At 42.7% G+C, this 21,110-nt stretch overlaps 1 protein-coding gene across 1 annotated transcript in view; it reads right to left on the reverse strand.

Moving 5' to 3' along the window:
- Nucleotides 1-307: 307 nt before the first annotated feature.
- PARL (presenilin associated rhomboid like) overlaps nucleotides 308-21,110 on the reverse strand; it is a 58,503-nt gene continuing 37,700 nt past the window's right edge. The window contains exons 5-10 of the mRNA XM_033211855.1: nucleotides 17,093-17,188; nucleotides 12,593-12,742; nucleotides 10,867-10,937; nucleotides 4,317-4,418; nucleotides 4,080-4,177; nucleotides 308-630 (exon numbers count right to left, since the gene is read on the reverse strand). Of these exons, the coding sequence (XP_033067746.1) occupies nucleotides 519-630; nucleotides 4,080-4,177; nucleotides 4,317-4,418; nucleotides 10,867-10,937; nucleotides 12,593-12,742; nucleotides 17,093-17,188 (629 nt within the window). The 3' untranslated portion in view covers nucleotides 308-518. The remainder of the gene's footprint in view (nucleotides 631-4,079; nucleotides 4,178-4,316; nucleotides 4,419-10,866; nucleotides 10,938-12,592; nucleotides 12,743-17,092; nucleotides 17,189-21,110) is intronic.

The raw sequence follows: 21,110 nt of genomic DNA on the forward strand, positions 1-21,110 counted from the left end.
CACTGCCAGAAAACACTACCTTTCCTGGGAAAATTGAGAAAATACTGCAGCTGTTATTTCAGATCATGCCAGAGAGGGGATACTCTTGACTTTTACTTGCAGCCAACCCAGGGAAGGGGTAGGTAAGGAAGAGTGAAGGCTAAGCAGAGGCGCTGGAGGGTCCACAGACAGGCACCAGCGCCTTCACGTTCTGATCAGGCCTTTCAGCATGCACTCTCCCCAGGTCCTGGCTCAAATGATGTCAATGCAATGACCAAAGCAAAATGCCAGAGCCGTGTCCGCCCCTTAAAGAGAGAATGCACACATCTGCTTACAAACTAGATAGAAACCTTTATTTCACAACTTTATCATCATTCACTTTCTAAAAAGACAGACTGGGGGACACAGCTGAAAACACTGGGAGGCCAGATGCTGGCATCTTCCAGGCGGGAGCACAGCAGTGGTCACTCTGGGGCCGGTGTCTCCTGGGGCTCTCAGGTGTCATGGAGCAGATGCATCACTACCGTCCAACCCCAGTTTTACTTAGAGCCGCCTCCTTTTTTGGGGCCATTAGTCCTTATTTCATGCCAGATTTTCACTAGAGGCTCCCTGTTCTTCCAAATCAGTTCATGACCGTAAGTAACATACCAGCTGGAGAAAAGAAAAACAAACCAGGTCTGACATTCAAACAGTGTGACATACAAATGGTAAGCAGCATGGTGATAAGATACAAAGGTGACATTTTAAAAATCGAATGCCACTCACTATGTAGCCTATTAAAACTGACTCACTTAGAGAAATGATTGAGCTTTCACATTAGAATATGTAAAAGGCAGAAGTAGGATGGGACGATGGCTGAATGCTCTGCAATGTGTAAGTACTTCACATATACTACTTTTGATTCACCACTATCTGCAAATTAAGTACCACTTTTCCCATTGGAGACATGAGGCAACCAGGTCTGAAAGAAAGTAACTTGTCCAAGGTGCTAATAGTTTCTAAGCGGTCAATCAAGGCTCACTCGCAGGTCAGACTGACTCGATATTCTGAAGTGTCAGAATTAGCACTGACCCAGGATGGCTATCCCAGCTGACATGCCTCCATCATCTTCCTCCTAGCTATACGAAGGGTGGACAGCTCATCCAAACTCTGCCCCACTTTAAGATCCATAGTTCCGATCCCCACTCTCCTGTTCACAAAGCCCACTGCTAACTGTGGCCTGAAGCAATGAGCCTGGGAGGCTGACACACAGAGAAGTTTAGTAACTTCGCCTGCTCAGGCTCCACAATGAGGAATCAGCAGACTGAGACTAGAACCCGAATCTGCTGCTGAGGCCTGTGCTGCAAGCACTGGACTTTTCTGCAGCGTGTAGGGAGCATCTCCTGTGAGCTGAGGAGCACACTGAGCTCTGGGAAGGGCCTGCCTCGAGAAGCTCCTGAGGGCACTGGGGGTGTAGAAAGGCTTCCTGGAGGATGTGGGGTGGATTTCCCATGGCAGTTAGTGAGAGCTGGCTATTGAAACCTTTATTTTTGCTCTGGTTTCCCCAAACAGATTTCATGTTTCCTGAGGCAGAGACCAGATTTTGTCATCTTGCATCTAGCTCCCAGACACCTGACTGAAAAAATGCTGTTTGACTTAGAGCAGATCAGAATAGCAGTTTAATGTTTTAATATTTTTAAAAATGTTTTGAATGTATATGTTTAATTATAAAGGGCTCGATTTGTACCTGAATATTAATATTCACTAAATATAGTTAAAATCTGATTATACACATTAATCAGCATGTAATAAAAATTCTGTGCTTAGTCTCTGAATTTAGAACAGGAGAAAAAGGAGCACCCTAATATTCCAATGCAAATGTAAAAATTCTCCCCAAAAAAATCACTTTGTCAGGAACTCTTCATTAATAAAGTGTTTTCCAAAATCTTTTTTGTTGTTAGACAGAGTCTCGCCCTGTTGCCCAGGATGGAGTGCAGTGGCGTGATCTCGGCTCACTGTAACCTCCGCCTCTCAGGTTCAAGTGATTCTCCTGCCTCAGCCTCCGAGTAGCTGGGATTACAGGCAAGCACCATCACGCCCGGCTAATTTTTGTATTTTTAGTAGAGACGAGACGAGGTTTCACCATGTTGGTCAGGCTGGTCTCGAACACCTGACCTCAAGTGATCTATTTGCCTCAGCCTCCCAAAGTGCTGGGATTACAGGCATGAGCCACTGTGCCCGGCCACCCAAATCTTTTTAACCTACTTATTTCAAGCAAAGAGTCAAATACTTTAATCTCACAGGTATACTGTCTGACTATCTATACTCATAAATCCAAATGGAATTTTTCATTTGGCTAAACTAAAATAGGGAAATGCAAGATGACTGATTTCTAGGGCACTCTTTTCTGCAGCGGCAGCGCAAGCCAGTGCTCATCTGAAACTCCAGCTCTGCAATTCTTGTGTGACCTGGATAAGTTACTTTCTTTAAGCAGTTTCTTTTTCTGTAAAATAAAATACCTCACAGGATTTTAAGAGAATTAAATCCTTAGCTTAGGCACACAGAAAATATTCAGCATATTAATACGTTAGCTATTACTATTGCAACAGTACAATGTGAATACTATAAGGTTTGGTCAGAGGCAAAGTCAGGGAAATGTATAAGTGGATAATAATGGAGTCTTTACCACCAACAAAATCAGCGCACTTTAATGAAAAACAAAATATTTTAGATTTCTAAATCTAGATTAAAGCTTTTAGAAAAGATGAATTCTGGACATGACTGAGATCCAGTAAATGAAAAGGAGTTTAAATTAGAAACAGTGAAGAGAAAGGATTCCTCCGCCTTTCAGACCCTGGACTTTAAAATGCATTTCATCCAATTATTTTCAGAATGGAAAAAGGCCATCTAATTATAGTCCAGATGAATAAAAATCTACTGGGGAGAAGACCCTTGAAGTATACATGGAAGGATCCAGATAAATTTAGAGCTCATAAAACAGAATCCCTTCATATTTCTTATACTGTAACATCAGGTCAGTTTCTACTATTTATACTGCACTGCTGTTAGAGCTAGACCTTGCATGTACTACACTCTGATCACTTAAAATGATAAATGGCATAATCACATTTAGTCCTGCCACCTACTGGGAAAAACTGCTTCACTCAGAATAGATTTTTCTTTTCAGTAAAAAAATTAAGTTTTCCATTGTTGCGGAACACAATAAAAACCAAGTATGGGCAAAAGGCAACATTAATGAGGACAAGACAGGCCCTGAAGGGATCCAGCTCAACAGACTTCTGCAGAAGGGTCTCCCACAGTCAGATGGTTGTCAAGAGTCCTGACCGTGTTTCCGTGATAGAGTTGCTACTAACTACTAGTGTAGGCAAAACCCCATTGTCTGAAGCACACGTGGTCTTGTAGCCACAATGCCATTTGCCGTGACCCAAGGAAGCAGTTTAGCAACCAATTTCACATGGTGTGATGGGGATGGAAAGGGCTTATAGAGGTGGGTTTACTGCTCTGCTATTGAAGAGCTGTTTGGCCTGGGGAAGATAATGTCTGATCCTCAGTTTCCCATCAGTAAAATGGGAGTAGTAACAGTGTAACATAAGGGAACTAGCTTGGTGCCTGCATACAGCAGGTGCTCAGCAAGTGTCCACACTGGTTTGCAGTCACCGGCCTCTACTCCAGTCATGCAGAGTAATGGCTCCACCAACTCAGCATGTCTGCACAGCACTGGTGAGACAGAGGTCGGGGTAACAGAGTGGGATGCCAGGCAGGGGAGAGGAGGACAGGAAAGTCTGAAGGCGAAAAAGGAGATGACAGCACAGACTGGGGGCCAGGCGACAGTCTTCTAAGAGGGGGCTGGGAATAACAGGCCAGGAGTTGGGGCAACTTAAGGTTAAGGGTAGGGTAAAGGCACAGACTGTCTCTACGAATAAGCCAGGTAGGCTGGGTAAGCCCAAAGCAAGCCATGTTGAGGTTTCCTGACCCTCCCAAGCCCACCTGCTTCTGCTTCTGTTGCATAGCTCAATGTCTCACTCTGCCTTGGGGACTCGGGGTAGGAGGAGGGCATGACCCAAGGAAGCAGTTTAGCAATCAATTACACTCAAACTTACATTCCAAAAAGAGCTCCCCCAAGATGTGCTGCATGATCAAAAAATTTCCATCCCAGGATCATTCCTGCTGTATCCATGGCGATAATGGCTTTCAGGGCCTGAAAGGCAGCAAGAAACAAGAGAAGCGGCACAACTGTGATTCCTCCAGCACTGACGTTTCTAACTTAAGGGCAAGAACCCACTCAACATAAAAACATCACCACTATCCCCAGAACTGCACTTCATAAAAATACTTACATTCCCTGCTGTGAACGTGAACATCGGAAGGAAAATAATGGCAAGCCTCCCTTCTGGGATCTTAGTGCAGACAGCTGCAAGGACCGTCATGATGGCGCCAGACTGCAAAGTAACACAGCAGGGAGAATGGGAAACGCAACATGCAGCTGCTTATGGCTACAAGGTCTCAAGAGCAGCACATTTTCTAGAAAGTTTATATGCTGCACATTTCTAGGTGAGCACAAGGCTGAGGCAGACAGATTATCTGAGGTCAGGAGTTTGAGACCAGCCTGACCAATGTGGTAAAACCCTATCTCTACTAGAAATACAAAAAAAAAAAAAAATTAGCCAGGTGTGGTGGCAGGTGCTTATAATCCCAGCGACTTAGGAGACTAAGTCCTGAGAATTGCTTGAACCCGAGAGGCAGAGGTTGCAGTGAGCCGAGACTGTACCACTGTACTCCAGCGTGGGTGAAAGGGCGAGACTCCATCTCAAAACAAAATGAACAAAAAAGACTATATGGGAGTCCCTTGTACTATTTCCTTCAACTTTCCATAAGTTTTTAATTATTTATGAATGTTTAAAAAAAAAAAAAGACACCTAAGAGCAAAATAACTTTTAAAAGAAGCCCCTATCATTAAAAAGCAAGGTTCCTACTTCTGGAAAATAGCATCTACCTCTCTTAATCAATGTTTTCTTAATGTCTTCTATGTGACAGGTTGCTTCACAATACAAGATTTTCTTACATTTGGTGAATTACTAAAACTTTAAAGAAAAGTATTATGAGTCCCAGAGATCTCAGATGTCCCCAGTCCCTCATATAACTGCCAAGTGGCCTCAACACGGAAACAAGCTCAGGTTGCAATCTTAGAAGTCATGGTAATTTCAAGATGGAAGGACAGCATGAACACTCCTCAAAAGGAGAGCCCAAGAAGACCTGAATTTTGACCAAGCTGGCTTCTGTGCAAGAGTCTATAATTGTAGCCAGGTACAGTGTCTCACGCCTGCAATCCCAGCACTTTAGGGGGCCAAGGCAGGTGGATCACCTGAGGTCAGGAGTTCAAGACCAGCCTAGCCAACATGGTGAAACCCTGTCTCTACTAAAAATACAAAAATTAGCTGGGCGTGGGTGTGCACCTGTAGTCCCAGCTACTTGGGAGGCTGAGGTTGTGGTGAGCCAAGATTGCGCCACTGTACTCCAGCCTGGGCAACAGAGTGAGGCTTTGTCTCAAAAAAACAACCCCAAAACAAATCAAAATTACATTTTTCCCCAAAATGAAGCAAATATAATTTGATTAGTTGACATGAAAGAGCATTAAAATTCTATGAAGTTCTGCCAGGCGCAGTGGCTCACGCCTGTAATCCCAGCACTTTGGGAGGCTGAGGTGGGCGGGTCACCTGAGGTCAGGAGTTCAAGACCAGCCTGACCAACATGAAGAAACCCCGGCTCGGCCAGGCGTGGTGGCTCAAGCCTGTAATCCCAGCACTTTGGGAGGCCGAGATGGGCGGATCACAAGGTCAGGACATCTAGACCATCCTGGCTAACCCGGTGAAACCCTGTCTCCACTAAAAAAAAAAAATACAAAAAACTAGCCGGGCGAGATGGCGGGCACCCAGCTACTCGGGAGGCTGAGGCAGGAGAATGGCGTAAACCCAGGAGGCGGAGCTTGCAGTGAGCTGAGATCCGGCCACTGCACTCCAGCCTAGGCGACAGAGCGAGACTCCGTCTCAAAAAAAAAAAAAAAAAAAAAAAACCCCGGCTCTGCTAAAAATACAAAATTAGCTGGGCATGGTGGTGCATGCCTGTAATCCCAGCTACTCGGGATGCTGAGGCAGGAGAATCACTTGAACCTGGGACGTGGAGGTTGCGGTGAGCCGAGATCGCGCCTTTGCACTCTAGCCTGGGCAACAAGAACAAAACTCTGTCTCAAAACATAATAATAATAATAATAATAATTCTATGAAGTTCTTCTAAATTACCATTCCATAGATGATTATTCTCCATTTGTTAAAAAAAATTGTCATTATCTGTACAATTCTATGTAACACTGGTTTTGTGATTATAACTTACTGTAATTATTGCATATTAAAGATAAAGAAGCAGTTCCATCATCCTTCTAGAATTTTCTCAATGTGGCTTTTATATAAATTTAAGTATTTATACGTCTGAATAAATCACAACTTGTTTTTTGACAAATGTTTGGGCTTACTCCCATGCAGAGAGATTTTTTTCACTTTTTCTAGCCAGAAAGAAGAATTTAATGAAAATGAAACCTTATCTTCTCAGAAAACGTTCACATTCATACACAGTTTCAGTACAGTGAGTCATGAACCCTGATCCAACCAGACCTAAGAGGTGTGGGTCCATGGGAAGAGGTGAAGGTCTTTTGTTCTCCATCAGTATTTTTAGGTACACTGGTTATATACTTGTAATCAATACGCACATCTGATTTTTTTTACTTATTTCATAAATATAGATATATTTTTTTGAGACAGAGTCTCGCTGCTGCCCAAACTAGAGTGAGGTGGCACGACCTCACTGCAACCTCCGCCTCCCGGGTTCAAGTTATTCTCCCACCTCAGCCTGCTGAGTAGTTGAGACTACAGGTACACACCACCACGCCCAGCTAATTTTTGTATTTTTAGTAGAGATGGGGTTTCACCATGTTGGCCAGGCTGGTTTCGAACTCCTGGCCTCAAGTGATCTACCCACCTCGGCCTACCAAATTGCTGGGATTACAGTTGTGAGCCACTGCGCCTGCGCTCATAAACATTTTTCTGTATCTACGTAATCTTCAATTCTATCATACTTATTTTTTTTATTTTTTTTTTTGAGACAGAGTCTTGCTCTGTCGCCCAGGCTACAGTGCAGTGGCTGGATCTCAGCTCACTGCAAGCTCCGCCTCCCGGGTTTACGCCATTCTCCTGCCTCAGCCTCCAGAGTAGCTGGGACTACAGGCGCCCGCCACCTCGCCCGGCTAGTTTTTTGTATTTTTAGTAGATACGGGGTTTCACCATGTTAGCTAGGATGGTCTCGATCTCCTGACCTCATGATCCGCCCGTCTCGGCCTCCCAAAGTGCTGGGATTACAGGCTTGAGCCACCGCGCCCGGCCTCATACTTATGTTTTTTAACTTTGTTTGGTATTATAATTTAAGTGAATCTGCTCCCTCTGCTTACAAAAGCTAAGCAGAGCTAAAGACCCTGGGTGTTACATATGAAACAAATGTAAGACGACTCTGAAAGGAAGAGAGAGGAAAGCAGACCAGCTAGGAAGCCTGATATTCAGTGAATGTTATGGTGGTGAGTTCCCTGGGCTTTCTTTTGGCCTCATACTGATCATCCCTCAAAATGTTCTCTCTAGTCAAGGACCAAAAAAGGATAGCCTATTAAAACAGAGACCTTGGAGATAATATTTAGAGAAACGGCTGCCCCGCAAAGGCTGAGCAGAGCCTAGACTTCCACCCTTGCCACACTGTAATAAGGCATCCCAATATGCCTAACAGGCTGTGTCAGCGGAAAGAAGCACCCTTGCTCCTCCTAGCCAAAGTGACATTAGCAGAGGTAGCACACTAGGTAGCCTGCATGCCCTGAGCTCCCATCCCTGCCCTGCAGTGACAAGAGCCCCTATCCCTCAGGAGGCAAAGGCGGCTGAGTGAGCAACCTGGATGTCTACTCCTACCCAGCAGTAATGAGTCGCGGCATCCCCTCTCCCCATCAGAACAGTGTCAGAAGAAGACTACTAAAACAGTAGATTTCAATACGATCCAAAGTCTCATGATATCCAAAATGATCAGGCTTCAACTGAAAAATCACTCATCATATCAGGAACCAGAAAAATCTCAACTTGAATAAGAAAACACAATTGGCTCGGTGCAGTGGCTCATACCAGTAATCCCAACACTTTGGGAGGCCCAGGTGGGAGGATCACTTGAGCCCGGGAGCTTGAGATTAGCCTTGGCAACATAGGGAGACTCTGTCTCTACAGAATGGTTTAAAAATTACCCAGGATAGTACCAATACAGTAATTTACAAACATATTTGAACAGTCAACTTTTTTTCTTTTGTTTTGAGATAGGGTCTCACTACATTGCCCAGGCTGGAGCACAGCAGTGTGTTCATGGCTCACAGCAGCCTCAACCTCCTGGGCTCAGGCCTTCCTCCCACCCTCCCACCCCTCCTGAGTAGGTAGGATTACAGGTGCATGCCACCATGCCCAGCTTAATTTTGAAATTTTTTGTAGAGATGGGGTCTCACTATATTGCCCAGGCTGGTCTCAAACGTCCTGGGCTCAAGTGATCCTCCTGCCTTGACTCTCAAAGTGTTGGGCCTACAGGTGTAAGCCACTGTGCGTGGCTATCCCCTTCATCTTATAACATCTCACTAAACCAAGAGGACTAACACTTTACATTTTGTAGCAACACAACTTTGTTAATTGAGTTTTTTTTCCAGATTTCTCATTAAAAATGCCATTATACCTGGTGATTTAATTTCCTTGAATTTTAATCACAGATTCATTAAGATATTTGGGGATAATTTTATCCTACCATGGTTCTATAGGATTTTGATGACTGAACAGGAACTACCATGTCCACATTTTTTACTATGTGCTTCTTACTGTGCTAAGCACTCTAAATGAACTTGCCTTGCACATCAGAAATAGATGGTGTTATCATCATTTTATATGGGGAAACTGAGGTTCAGAGAAGTTCAGTAATATGTCCTAGAAATCACAGGTAAGTAGCAGAACCAGGATTGACCCCCACTCTAATTCCAAATACCTTACTGTCATACTTCATTAATTTTGCACTTCAGTTTCTTATCTGTAAGATGAGGACAAGAGTTGTCCAAGAGCACATCAAAAGGCCCTTGCAGGTCCTTTCAGCTAATGAGAAAGGTCTCTTCACCCTCAGAGCCCCCATAGTCCTCTAGAGAATCCTCATTCCTTTCAGTGTGTATTAGATGTGTGTATGCTTTTTCCCCAGCTAAATTCGAATTCTGAGTGTGATTCATCCTAGTGGTCTTCACTGGCTTCCTACATTAGCTGTTGAAGGAGGTAGAGAATATGATTCAAAATACATAAATTATACCAGAGCGAAATTTCATAAAGAAAATAAACATTCCATGAAGGAAAAAGGGGGCTTAAGAAAGCGTGTCAGTCATAGGACAGAATACAGGCCTCACTAGGAAAATTAAGCGTAAACAAATTTGGGGAACAAACAAATTAGGAAATGGTTATTTTACATAAGAATTCTTTTTAAAATTGAACCTTTTTATTAGAGTTCCTTTAAATAGGAAATCCCCTATTTGAATGCATTTAAGTGAATTAGTACTTAAATATGTACAAACTGAATGTGTAGTTTAAAGAAATATTACATAAAAGATTTCCATGTGCCTAGAAATCTGCCATTAAACTCAAAACACACTTAAAAATTTTTTCTTTTCTTTGAGACAGGGTCTTGTTCTGTCACCCAGGCTGGAGTGCAGTAGTGTGATCTCGGCTCACTGCAACCTCCACCCCATGAGTTCAAGTAATTCTCCTGCCTCAGCCTCCCAAGTAGCCAGTATTACAAGCATGCGCAACCACACCTGGCTAATTTTTGTATTTTTAGTAGAGACAGGGTTTCACCATGTTGACCAAGCTGGTCTTGAACCCCCTGACCTTAAGTGAGCTGCCCACCTCAGTCTCCCAAAGTGCTGGTATTACAGGTGTGAGCCACTGCACTCGGCCTCAAAACACTTTAAAAAAATTTTTTTTTTTTTTTGAGACACGGTCTTGCTATGTCACGCAGGCTGGAGAGAAGTGGTGCAATCATAGCTTACTGCAGCCTCAATCTCCTAGGCTCAAGCTATCCTCCTACCTCAGCCTCCTGTGTAGCTGAGACTACACGCATGAGCCACCACACCCAGTTAATTTTTAAAATTTTTTGTACAGATAGGACCTTGGTATGTCACCCAGGCTGGTCTCGAATTCTTGGGCTCATCCTCCTGCCTTGGCCTCCCGAAGTGCTGGGATTACAGGTGTAAACCGCTGCATCCAGTCTAAGAAAAAGCGTTTTAGGCATCCAGAATATAAGAGCTCTGAGAGCAGGAACCTTTGTCATTGTTGTTGTTCCCCACTTTCTAAAACCATCACAAATAATCGTGATCATCTTGCTCACTGGCTGTATCCCCAGGCTCTGACATAGTACCTAGCAGGCACTCCAATATTGACTAAATAGAAGGATAAAGCACCAGATTCAAACCTGTAATTAGAATTTTCCAATACTGGATTAGGCTCTTTGGTTTATGAGGATTGCATACTTACTGTTCTGAGACATACTCTATTCTGGTAAACATATATATAGAGAGAGTCAACGGTTAAAAGCCACAGCTAGAAATTTACAAAGCTTTATGAATGTATAACTGAAAATTAGTCAACTGTATTGTTTCAATGTTAACTTCTTGGTTTCCATGTAGGGTGAAGGACATATGAGAAGCCCTTATCAATTTTACAACATTCTTCTAATTCTAAACTTATTTCAAAGTAAACTTAAAAATTAAATTTAAAAAAATTAAATAGAAATACTTACTGCACCGAGTGATGGTCCGTATCTTCCTGTGGCAACTTTACCCACGTAACTGACAAAATTGGAAATAACACCTAAGAAACAAGTCACATTACAATAACTTAAGTGAGGTATAAAAATGGTTTGCATTTTTTTTTTTTTGAGACAGAGTCTCACTCTTTCGCCCAGGCTGCTGAAGTGCAGTGGTACAATTTTGGCTCACTGCAACCTCCGCCTACCAGGTTCAAGTTATTCTCATGTCCCAGCCTCCAGAGTAGCTGGGATTACAGGTGTACGGTTTTCATTTCTGACTTCCACACAGATAAACAGTGTCAGGTTTCAGTCTGGTTCACTGTGAGGATACAGGCATGAATACTTATGCTGCCTATCATTTCAGCAACTTTACAGGGCATGAAAAGTCTGACGTGCTGCATGATCTGCTGAGCGAGAGTCACTCACTTTACTTCTCAGTTACCATTTTACTCAACTATAACATGAAGACTCATTCTCAGGAGTATATTCTCTGGGCTGTACTCCAGACACACTAAATCAGAATATCTGGGGTGGGACAACAGACTGGATAATCCCTGAAGTCTCTTTGGCTTCACTGTCATTTGAGTCAACTTGGCTCATTTTTAAAAACTTCCTATGGAGCAGGAATTAATGTATCTGAAACAGACCCACGGTAACTACAACATAACTAGTGCTTGGGAAAGCACTATACACTTACCTTACAAGCCAAAGACAATGCTCAGCTTTTTTTGAAGGACTAGACATACACATAAGTATTCGATGAACACTAATTAAGCATCTACTCTGGGCCTTGTGGTAGATGCTTTTATTTAGTGCTTTCTTTAACCCCTTGTCATGAGGAGGTAAGTATCATGAGGTTTAGTCATTTTTGCAAAATCACACAGCTGGTAGTAGAAATAGGATCTGAACCTGGGTCTATCTCCAAGCTCACTACACTACAGCACAGCAAAACTGCCAGATATACTGTTTCTAAATGTAGAGATTTTATAAATTAATGTTTATATTGTATTAAGTAAGTACATTTTACAGAGAGGTAAGTAAAATCTGACCAACTGTCACGTTAGCAGCATCTAGGGGTAAGTAAAATCTGACCAACTGTCACGTTAGCAGCATCTAGGGACCTGTCACACATGAGAATTTCCTAACTGAAATAAGAAAACAATACCATCTTCAAGACAATGGCTAGGAAGTGGTTCCGTGCCAACATACATTCTTGCAAAGAAAGACAGAACAAGCTCATTCTTGACAATCATACTGCCTAGCTCTGATTTAAAGCTTTCTGTGAACTGAACACACCAGGGGAAATGAGCTTGCTTAAGGTTATTTAACAAAGACCCAGGAGATTGAGGCAGCAGGGAAGACTGGGAACCACTATCTATAAAATGGTGGGCCTCAACTAAAGAAATCAAGGCCCAATGAGATTTAAAAAATGACGTGCTTAAATTCTATACTAATGTTTACTTAACTCCTGTTTATCCTAACTTAAAATTAAGCATATCCACATAATTCATATGTAAGAGGAAATCAGCAAAATGAGAAGCAGAAAAGGCACACCTCCACCAATCTGTGGCACCCTTCTCTACGTACACTGTGAAAAACAAATACGTTCTCAGCACTCACTACATGTAGAATATGGCAGTAACCATTCCCTGTGTCCCTTCTGCAGATATGTTAGAGTGCTTATACTTTCAAAGGCCCTGAGATTAAAGCATATTACCTGCAGATAGGTACAATGCCATGAACTGCTCTTGACCCAGAATGTTCACTATGCTGGAAGAGAAGCTCCACAAAACGTACATATTTGCCGCCATGTGAAATAAGGAGAAATGGCTGAATGTTGACAGCAACATTGGAGAACAAAGGACTTCTACAAGAGAAAGAAAAACACGGTCTGGTAATCATGGAACACACAACCAATAAAAATTATCTATTTTAAACTTTTAAAAGTAGGCTGGGCGTAGTGGCTCACGCCTGTAATCCCAGCACTTTGGGAGGCCAATGCAGGCAGATCACTAAGTCGGGATGTTCAAGACCAGCCTGGCCAACGTGGTCAATCCCCATCTCTATTAAAAATATAAAAATTAGCCAGGCATGGTGACACACGCCTGTAATTCCAACTACTTGGGAGGCTAAGACGGGAGAATCACTTGGACCCGGGAGGTGGAGGATGCAGTGAGCTGAGATTGAGCCACTGCACTCCAGCCTGGGCCATAGAGTGAGACTATCTCAAAAAAACAAAAAACAAAAAAACTATGAAACAAATTAAACATGGAAAACAAAACAGCTATTTTTTTTTTTCTTTTGAGACGGAGTCTTGCTCTGTCACCCAGGCTGGAGTGCCGTGGCGTGATCTTGGCTCACTGCAAGCTCCGCCTCCCAGGTTCATGCCATTCTCCTGTCTCAGCCTCCCCAGTAGCTGGGACTACAGGTGCCTGCCACCACGCCTGGCTAATTTTTTGTATTTTTAGTAGAGACAGGGTTTCACTGTGTTAGCCAGGATGGTCTCGATCTCCTGACCTCGTGATCTACCTGCCTCGGCCACCCAAAGTGCTGGGATTACAGGCGTGAGCCACCGCACCTGGCATCAACAACAGCTATTTTTAAGAATTTTCTTTTATTTTTTTTTCCTGCAGACAGTCTTGCTGTGTCGCCCCAGGCTGGAATGCAGTGGCATGAACTTGGCTCACTGCAGCCTCAACTTCCTGGGCTCAAGTGATCCTCCCACCTCAGCCTCCTGAGTAGCTGGGACCACAGGTACGCACTCCCATGCCCAAATAATTTTTGTATTTTTAGTAGAGATGGGGTTTCACCATGTTTCCCAGGCTGGTCTTGAACTCCTGAGCTCAAGCAGTTCACCTGCCTCAGCCTTCCCAAATGCTGGGATTATAGGTGTGAGCCACTGTGCCCAGCTTAAGACATCATTTTTAAAAGTGGTAAAAAGCTGTCTTAGTAAATCTCTTTTCTACTTCGTAAGCAACCCATAAAGACTCTCAGTTCAATTAAAGCAACTTGTCCTTATGGCAAAAGTTGATAATAAAAAAATAAGCAGTCTGGGCAACATAGTGAGACCTCATCTGCACTAAAAACAAAAAAATGAGCTGGGCATGGTGGCATGCGCCTGTAGTCCCAGCTCCTGGGGGCTGAGGTGTGAGGATCACTTGAGCCTGAGAAGCAGAGGTTGCAGTGAGGCAAGATTGTGTCACTGCACTCCAGCCTGGGCAACAGAGCCAGACCCTATCTCAAAAAAAATAATATAAAATAAAAAATGAAAAAGTAAATTATGTTAATTATAAAACTGTATGTAATATTTTCCTTAAAGAATAAACTTGTCGGCCGGGCATGGTGGCTCACACCTATAATCCCAGCACTTTGGGAGGCTGAGGTGGGCGGATCATTGAGGTCACGAGTTCAAGACCAGCCTAACCAACATGGCAAAACCCATCTCTGCTAAAAATATAAAAATTAGCCAGGCACGGTGGCATGCGCCCATAATCCCAGCTACTCAAGAGGCTAGAGGCATGAGAATTGCTTGAACCCAGGAGGCAGAGGTAACAATGAGACAAGATTGCGCCACTGCACTCCAGCCTGGCGACAGAGCTAGACTCTATCTCCAAAAAAAAAAAAAGGCTCTTAATTTGTCAAAAAATATTTAGATATTTGCTATGGGTGAGGTTCATTTTAGGCATCTAGGATATTACATTGAGAGAGATGAGGCTGGGCACAGTGGCTCATGCCTGTAATCCCAGCACTTTTGGAGGCTGAGCTGGGCGGATCACCTGAGGTCAGGTGTTCAAGAACACCCTGTCCAGGCCGGGCACGGTGGCTCAAGCCTGTAATCCCAGCACTTTGGGAGGCCGAGATGGGCGAATCACAAGGTCAGGAGATCGAGACCATTCTGGCTAACACGGTGAAACCCCGTCTCTACTAAAAAATACAAAAAACTAACCGGGCGAGGTGGCGGGCACCTGTAGTCCCAGCTACTCGGGAGGCTGAGGCAGGAGAATGGCATAAACCCGGGAGGCGGAGCTTGCAGTGAGCTGAGATCCGGCCACTGCACTCCAGCCTGGGTGACAGAGTGAGACTCCGTCTCAAAAATAAATAAATAAATAAATAAAAAAGAACAGCCTGTCCAACATGGTGAAACCCTGTCTCTATTAAAAATACAAAAACTAGTTGGGTGTGGTGGTGGGCATCCCAGCTACTAGGGAGGCTAAGGCAGGAGAATCACTTGAACCTCGGAGGTGGAGGTTGCAGCGAGCTGAGATTGCACCACTGTACTCTAGCCTGGGCAACAGAGCAAGACTCTGTCTGAAAAAAAAAAAAGAAAAAGAAAAAGAAAGAGAGAGATGAGGTCCTAATCCTCAATGAAGGAGCTTACAGCCTATCCTCTGTATTTTGCTTGTAGCTATCGATAGGTAACTCGTCTTTTTTACAGCACTTTCATTAACTAAAGGATATTTCTTTCATATTATTTCTACCTTAAAATAAAATCAAACAAGTCAGACTTACTTGAGGCTGGATTCGATGTGAAATATCTGATCATTGTCCGCTGCAGAGAAGGTACTCTCCATAAACAGAATACAAGGACATTTGCAGCTATAATACCTACAAAATAAATATTTATAATTTAGGGAGGTTAAAAATAAAAGCAAAAAAGTCTGATCTAAATTACCGCCTTGTAAGATCTCTTCCACAATTATGTAACAGTACTGTATACTTGGGGGATGGGGGTGAGCTAAAAAAAAACCAAGTGAAATCAATGCTTTTAAAGTATCAGCACTGCCTAGGGTTGGTAAAGTCACAGAATTCCTGAGAAATCACAAATGCTCTAGGAGCTAACTTCCTTTCCCTAGATCCATATTTTACTTCTTTAGAACAGTTTACTCTTCTCAATAATAATCAGATCAATAATTTATTGTCTATAATAGCCAAACCAAAGACAGAAGTAATATATAAAATTAGGTTCTTTGGCCAAGAGTAGAAAAGCTAACATTACTCCTTTTTCCTCAGGGCATGGTATGCTTCTTAAACTTACTGCCGGCTTATGGAAACATATGTGAGTCATCTGTGTAGGTGAAGGTCAACATGTTTGAGAAAAATACTCATGTGATAGGAATTCAGGGATAATTCAGAAACACTCTGCAACTACTTCTGAAGTCTGTTTACATGTGGGAGTTGGGTGACTTTCCTTTTTCTGTAAGTGTTGATGTTGTTAGTACTACTATGAAATTGAGGTTTATTTGATAATAGAATTAACTTGTTAGATTTTAGATAAGAAATTAAGTTATTCTTGAAAACTACAAACTTTAAAAAATATATTAATTTTATGAATTGCCACAACTCCTTCACATAGCAGGTATTCATCTACTTGTTGAATTAAAATAATTTAAACATTTTTCATTCCTCCAGTCTCTGTAAGCAACAGGCAAGTAGCACTTTCACCTTCTTCAATACCAATAAAGACTGATTTCAATAACATTCTGGTAAGAGGATTTACTTTAGAAAGTATTATTTGTCGGCCGGGCGCGGTGGCTCAAGCCTGTAATCCCAGCACTTTGGGAGGCCGAGACGGGCGGATCACAAGGTCAGGAGATCGAGACCATCCTGGCGAACACAGTGAAACCCCGTCTCTACTAAAAAATACAAAAAACTAACCGGGCGAGGTGGCGGGCACCTGTAGTCCCAGCTACTCGGGAGGCTGAGGCAGGAGAATGGCATAAACCCGGGAGGCGGAGCTTGCAGTGAGCTGAGATCCGGCCACTGCACTCCAGCCTGGGTGACAGAGTGAGACTCCGTCTCAAAAATAAATAAATAAATAAATAAAAAAGAACAGCCTGTCCACATGGTGAAACCCTGTCTCTATTAAAAATACAAAAACTAGTTGGGTGTGGTGGTGGGCATCCCAGCTACTAGGGAGGCTAAGGCAGGAGAATCACTTGAACCTCGGAGGTGGAGGTTGCAGCGAGCTGAGATTGCACCACTGTACTCTAGCCTGGGCAACAGAGCAAGACTCTGTCTGAAAAAAAAAAAAGAAAAAGAAAAAGAAAGAGAGAGATGAGGTCCTAATCCTCAATGAAGGAGCTTACAGCCTATCCTCTGTATTTTGCTTGTAGCTATCGATAGGTAACTCGTCTTTTTTACAGCACTTTCATTAACTAAAGGATATTTCTTTCATATTATTTCTACCTTAAAATAAAATCAAACAAGTCAGACTTACTTGAGGCTGGATTCGATGTGAAATATCTGATCATTGTCCGCTGCAGAGAAGGTACTCTCCATAAACAGAATACAAGGACATTTGCAGCTATAATACCTACAAAATAATATTTATAATTTAGGGAGGTTAAAAATAAAAGCAAAAAAGTCTGATCTAAATTACCGCCTTGTAAGATCTCTTCCACAATTATGTAACAGTACTGTATACTTGGGGGATGGGGGTGAGCTAAAAAAAAACCAAGTGAAATCAATGCTTTTAAAGTATCAGCACTGCCTAGGGTTGGTAAAGTCACAGAATTCCTGAGAAATCACAAATGCTCTAGGAGCTAACTTCCTTTCCCTAGATCCATATTTTACTTCTTTAGAACAGTTTACTCTTCTCAATAATAATCAGATCAATAATTTATTGTCTATAATAGCCAAACCAAAGACAGAAGTAATATATAAAATTAGGTTCTTTGGCCAAGAGTAGAAAAGCTAACATTACTCCTTTTTCCTCAGGGCATGGTATGCTTCTTAAACTTACTGCCGGCTTATGGAAACATATGTGAGTCATCTGTGTAGGTGAAGGTCAACATGTTGAGAAAAATACTCATGTGATAGGAATTCAGGGATAATTCAGAAACACTCTGCAACTACTTCTGAAGTCTGTTTACATGTGGGAGTTGGGTGACTTTCCTTTTTCTGTAAGTGTTGATGTTGTTAGTACTACTATGAAATTGAGGTTTATTTGATAATAGAATTAACTTGTTAGATTTTAGATAAGAAATTAAGTTATTCTTGAAAACTACAAACTTTAAAAAATATATTAATTTTATGAATTGCCACAACTCCTTCACATAGCAGGTATTCATCTACTTGTTGAATTAAAATAATTTAAACATTTTTCATTCCTCCAGTCTCTGTAAGCAACAGGCAAGTAGCACTTTCACCTTCTTCAATACCAATAAAGACTGATTTCAATAACATTCTGGTAAGAGGATTTACTTTAGAAAGTATTATTTGTCGGCCGGGCGCGGTGGCTCAAGCCTGTAATCCCAGCACTTTGGAGGCCGAGACGGGCGGATCACAAGGTCAGGAGATCGAGACCATCCTGGCGAACACAGTGAAACCCCGTCTCTACTAAAAATACAAAAAAAAAAACTAGCCGGGCGAGGTGGCGGGCGCCTGTAGTCCCAGCTACTCGGGAGGCTGAGGCAGGAGAATGGCAGGAACCCGGGAGGCGGAGCTTGCAGTGAGCTGAGATCCGGCCACTGCACTCCAGCCTGGGTGACAGAGCAAGACTCTGCCTCAAAAAAAAAAAAAAGAAAGTATTATTTGTCTAGTCCCTGGCAGCTGCTACGTCTCAGTGTTACCTGTGGCTTCTGCACTTGCTCATTCTGTAAGGCTCTCAACTAGGCCCTGGCATTTCTAGTCTGTCCAGTTTTTGCTCTTCCACTTGAGAGGTGGGAAAGGAAGCTACATTTTTCACAGATCTTAAGACATTTTTTTCCCATTTTAATATCTGAAATCAGGATGCATCTTATAATTGGTGGTATGTGATAGCTTAATTGGTAGCATTTTTTCTTTCTCTGTAGTACACTAAATAAAATTTTATTGCATTTTGTTGAACTGATTCCATCAGTTGTATCAGATGTCTCACTAGTGGGGACTGTGACAGCCATTATACCATCTTTGGTAAATAATTACCCAGAACTCTTTTAAAGATGGTGAGAGGGACAGCATTTATGCAAAGATGGGAAAAGGGATCATACACCAGGCAATGAAGAGCGAAAAGCACTGTGTGCACCTCCCATTGTGGAGCCTGGAATCCTGGGAAGGGTAGGCAGGCAGAGCCTCCTCAGAGGGACTGGAGTCTTGGGAGGGTTATCCTACAGGAAGAGCAGTGATTCGTGTTGCCCAGGATTCTTTAGTTTCCTTTGGGAGAGTTAATCATCTTTACTACGCAGAGTGCACGCTTAGGTCTAGGTTGTCACACCCAGTGATTGATATCTTAGGGTAAAGAAGACCTGAGAATAGTCTGGCCATGATCATAAAGATCGGATTGCCAAGATCATGATCTGTCAGGGCTTTGGTGTTTTACTCTAATTGTGGTTCAAGGCAAAGTGAGCAAAATGGGGGCCCTGATCCTGCCTGCTAGACTGAAAAATGGCAATGACTACTCTGCTTCCGCTGTCAGTTCCATGGGCAACTTCCTCAAACCACTGATACACAGCACACACAGCTTCTGGAAACCACAGGTACCACAGCACCGTCAAGAGGAGGGTATGTCTCTGGATAAAGTGATTACAATAAAGGAAAATACATGGAAAAAAAAAAAAGAAAGATAAAGGCCAGGCGCGGTGGCTCACGCCTGTAATCCCAGCAGCACTTTGGGAGGCTGAGGCAGACGGATCACCTGAGGTTGGGAGTTCGAGATCAGCCTGATCATCATGGAAAAACTTCGTCTCTACTAATAATACAAAATTAGCCAGGCGTGGTGGTGCATGCCTGTAGCCCCGGTTACTCAGGAGGCTGAGGCAGGAGTGAACCCAGGAGGTGGAGGTTGCGGTGAGTCGAGATCAAGCCATTGCACTCCAACCTGGGCAACAAGAACAAAACTCTGTCTCAAAACCAAAAGAGTGGGGGAAGATAACCAAAGACATCAAGGTTAACAGTAGACAAAGAGTTAACACTGCTAAGTTTTCAATCCAAATGCAAGAAGCTTTTCTGATAAATTATGGAGTACTGGCACTGAAACAGACTGCAGCCAAAACCCCTTACTTCATAAGCCAGTGGTCATCAAACTGCTTTCATGAGGCACCCCATTAGTAAACACCATCCATTAGTAAGAGACACATCCCATGTATGTATACTTATTAACAAATTATGTACGTGAAACACTATGAATTCATCATAAGACACATTTAACAAATTTAAAAGAAATAAGAAAAGTGAAATGCACATACTTTCTTCTTTGTAAACCCTTTTCTGAAGGCCAATTATAGATAAGAAAAACTGAGGCTGTAAAAGGTAGGTACAAGTTGTCAGTCAAATTCAGTGGCCAAGCCAGAATTCCTAATCTAGTGCTCTTTCTACTATACACCAAGACATGGGGAGCCAGGAGGATTTATTTTGACCTTGGTCACTCTAGGACTTCAGACACCACATAAAAATGGCTTCCTTACTGGGAAAGAGCAATTGCTGGTCCCCAGAAGCAGATAAGAATGAGAGGATTTGTGACAATCCTAGGCCTACTGAGGCAGTACTGCATTTTGGCTAAAAGTATGGGTGAAGGAGTCCAGCAAAAGTGACTCTGTCCTACTTACATTATAACCTGGGGAAAAGGCCTAACCTCTCAGCTTGTTTCCTCTTCTGTAAAATGAGGACAATAAAATCTACCTGAAAGGGTTGAATGGGCCGGGTGTGGTGGCTCATGCCTATAATCCTAGCACTTTGGGAGGTCCAGGCAGAAGAATCCATCCCTTGAGCCTAGAAGTTTGAGACCAGCCTGGGCAACATAGTGAGACCTCCTCTTTCCAAAAAAATGAACAATATCAGCTGGGCATGGTGGCACATGCTTGGGTCCCAGCTATTTGGGAGGCTAAGGAACCCAGGAAGTCAAGTCTGCAGTGAGACAAAATTGTGCCACTGTACTCGTCTGGGCGACAGAGGGAGACCCTGCCTCAAAAAAAATAAATTAAAAAAAAGGAAAAAAAATGGTTGAGTGATGATGAAATGAGAAAACATGATTAAATGTAGCAGTCACACAGTGACAACAAATTGAAAACATGGTGAAAAGAGAACGGCCTTTTCAGGTCTGAATCCGAAGTATGTCACTTAGCAGTTTTGTGGCCTATGGCACTTTATTCCCTCATTTGTAAAATGAGGATAATACCTCCTACCTCATAAAGGTTGTAGTGGGGCTTAAATAAGATAGTATATGCACCTAGTATGCAAATAATCAAAGAATAATGGTTTCCTCCTCTCTCCTCCTCTGAGAAATAGAAAGGCTTAAGTTTTGTATATCTCCACTTAGG

The sequence above is a fragment of the Trachypithecus francoisi genome, unplaced genomic scaffold (assembly GCF_009764315.1).
Source record: "Trachypithecus francoisi isolate TF-2019V2 unplaced genomic scaffold, Tfra_2.0 Lachesis_group0, whole genome shotgun sequence".
NCBI classification, from domain to species: domain Eukaryota; kingdom Metazoa; phylum Chordata; class Mammalia; order Primates; family Cercopithecidae; genus Trachypithecus; species Trachypithecus francoisi.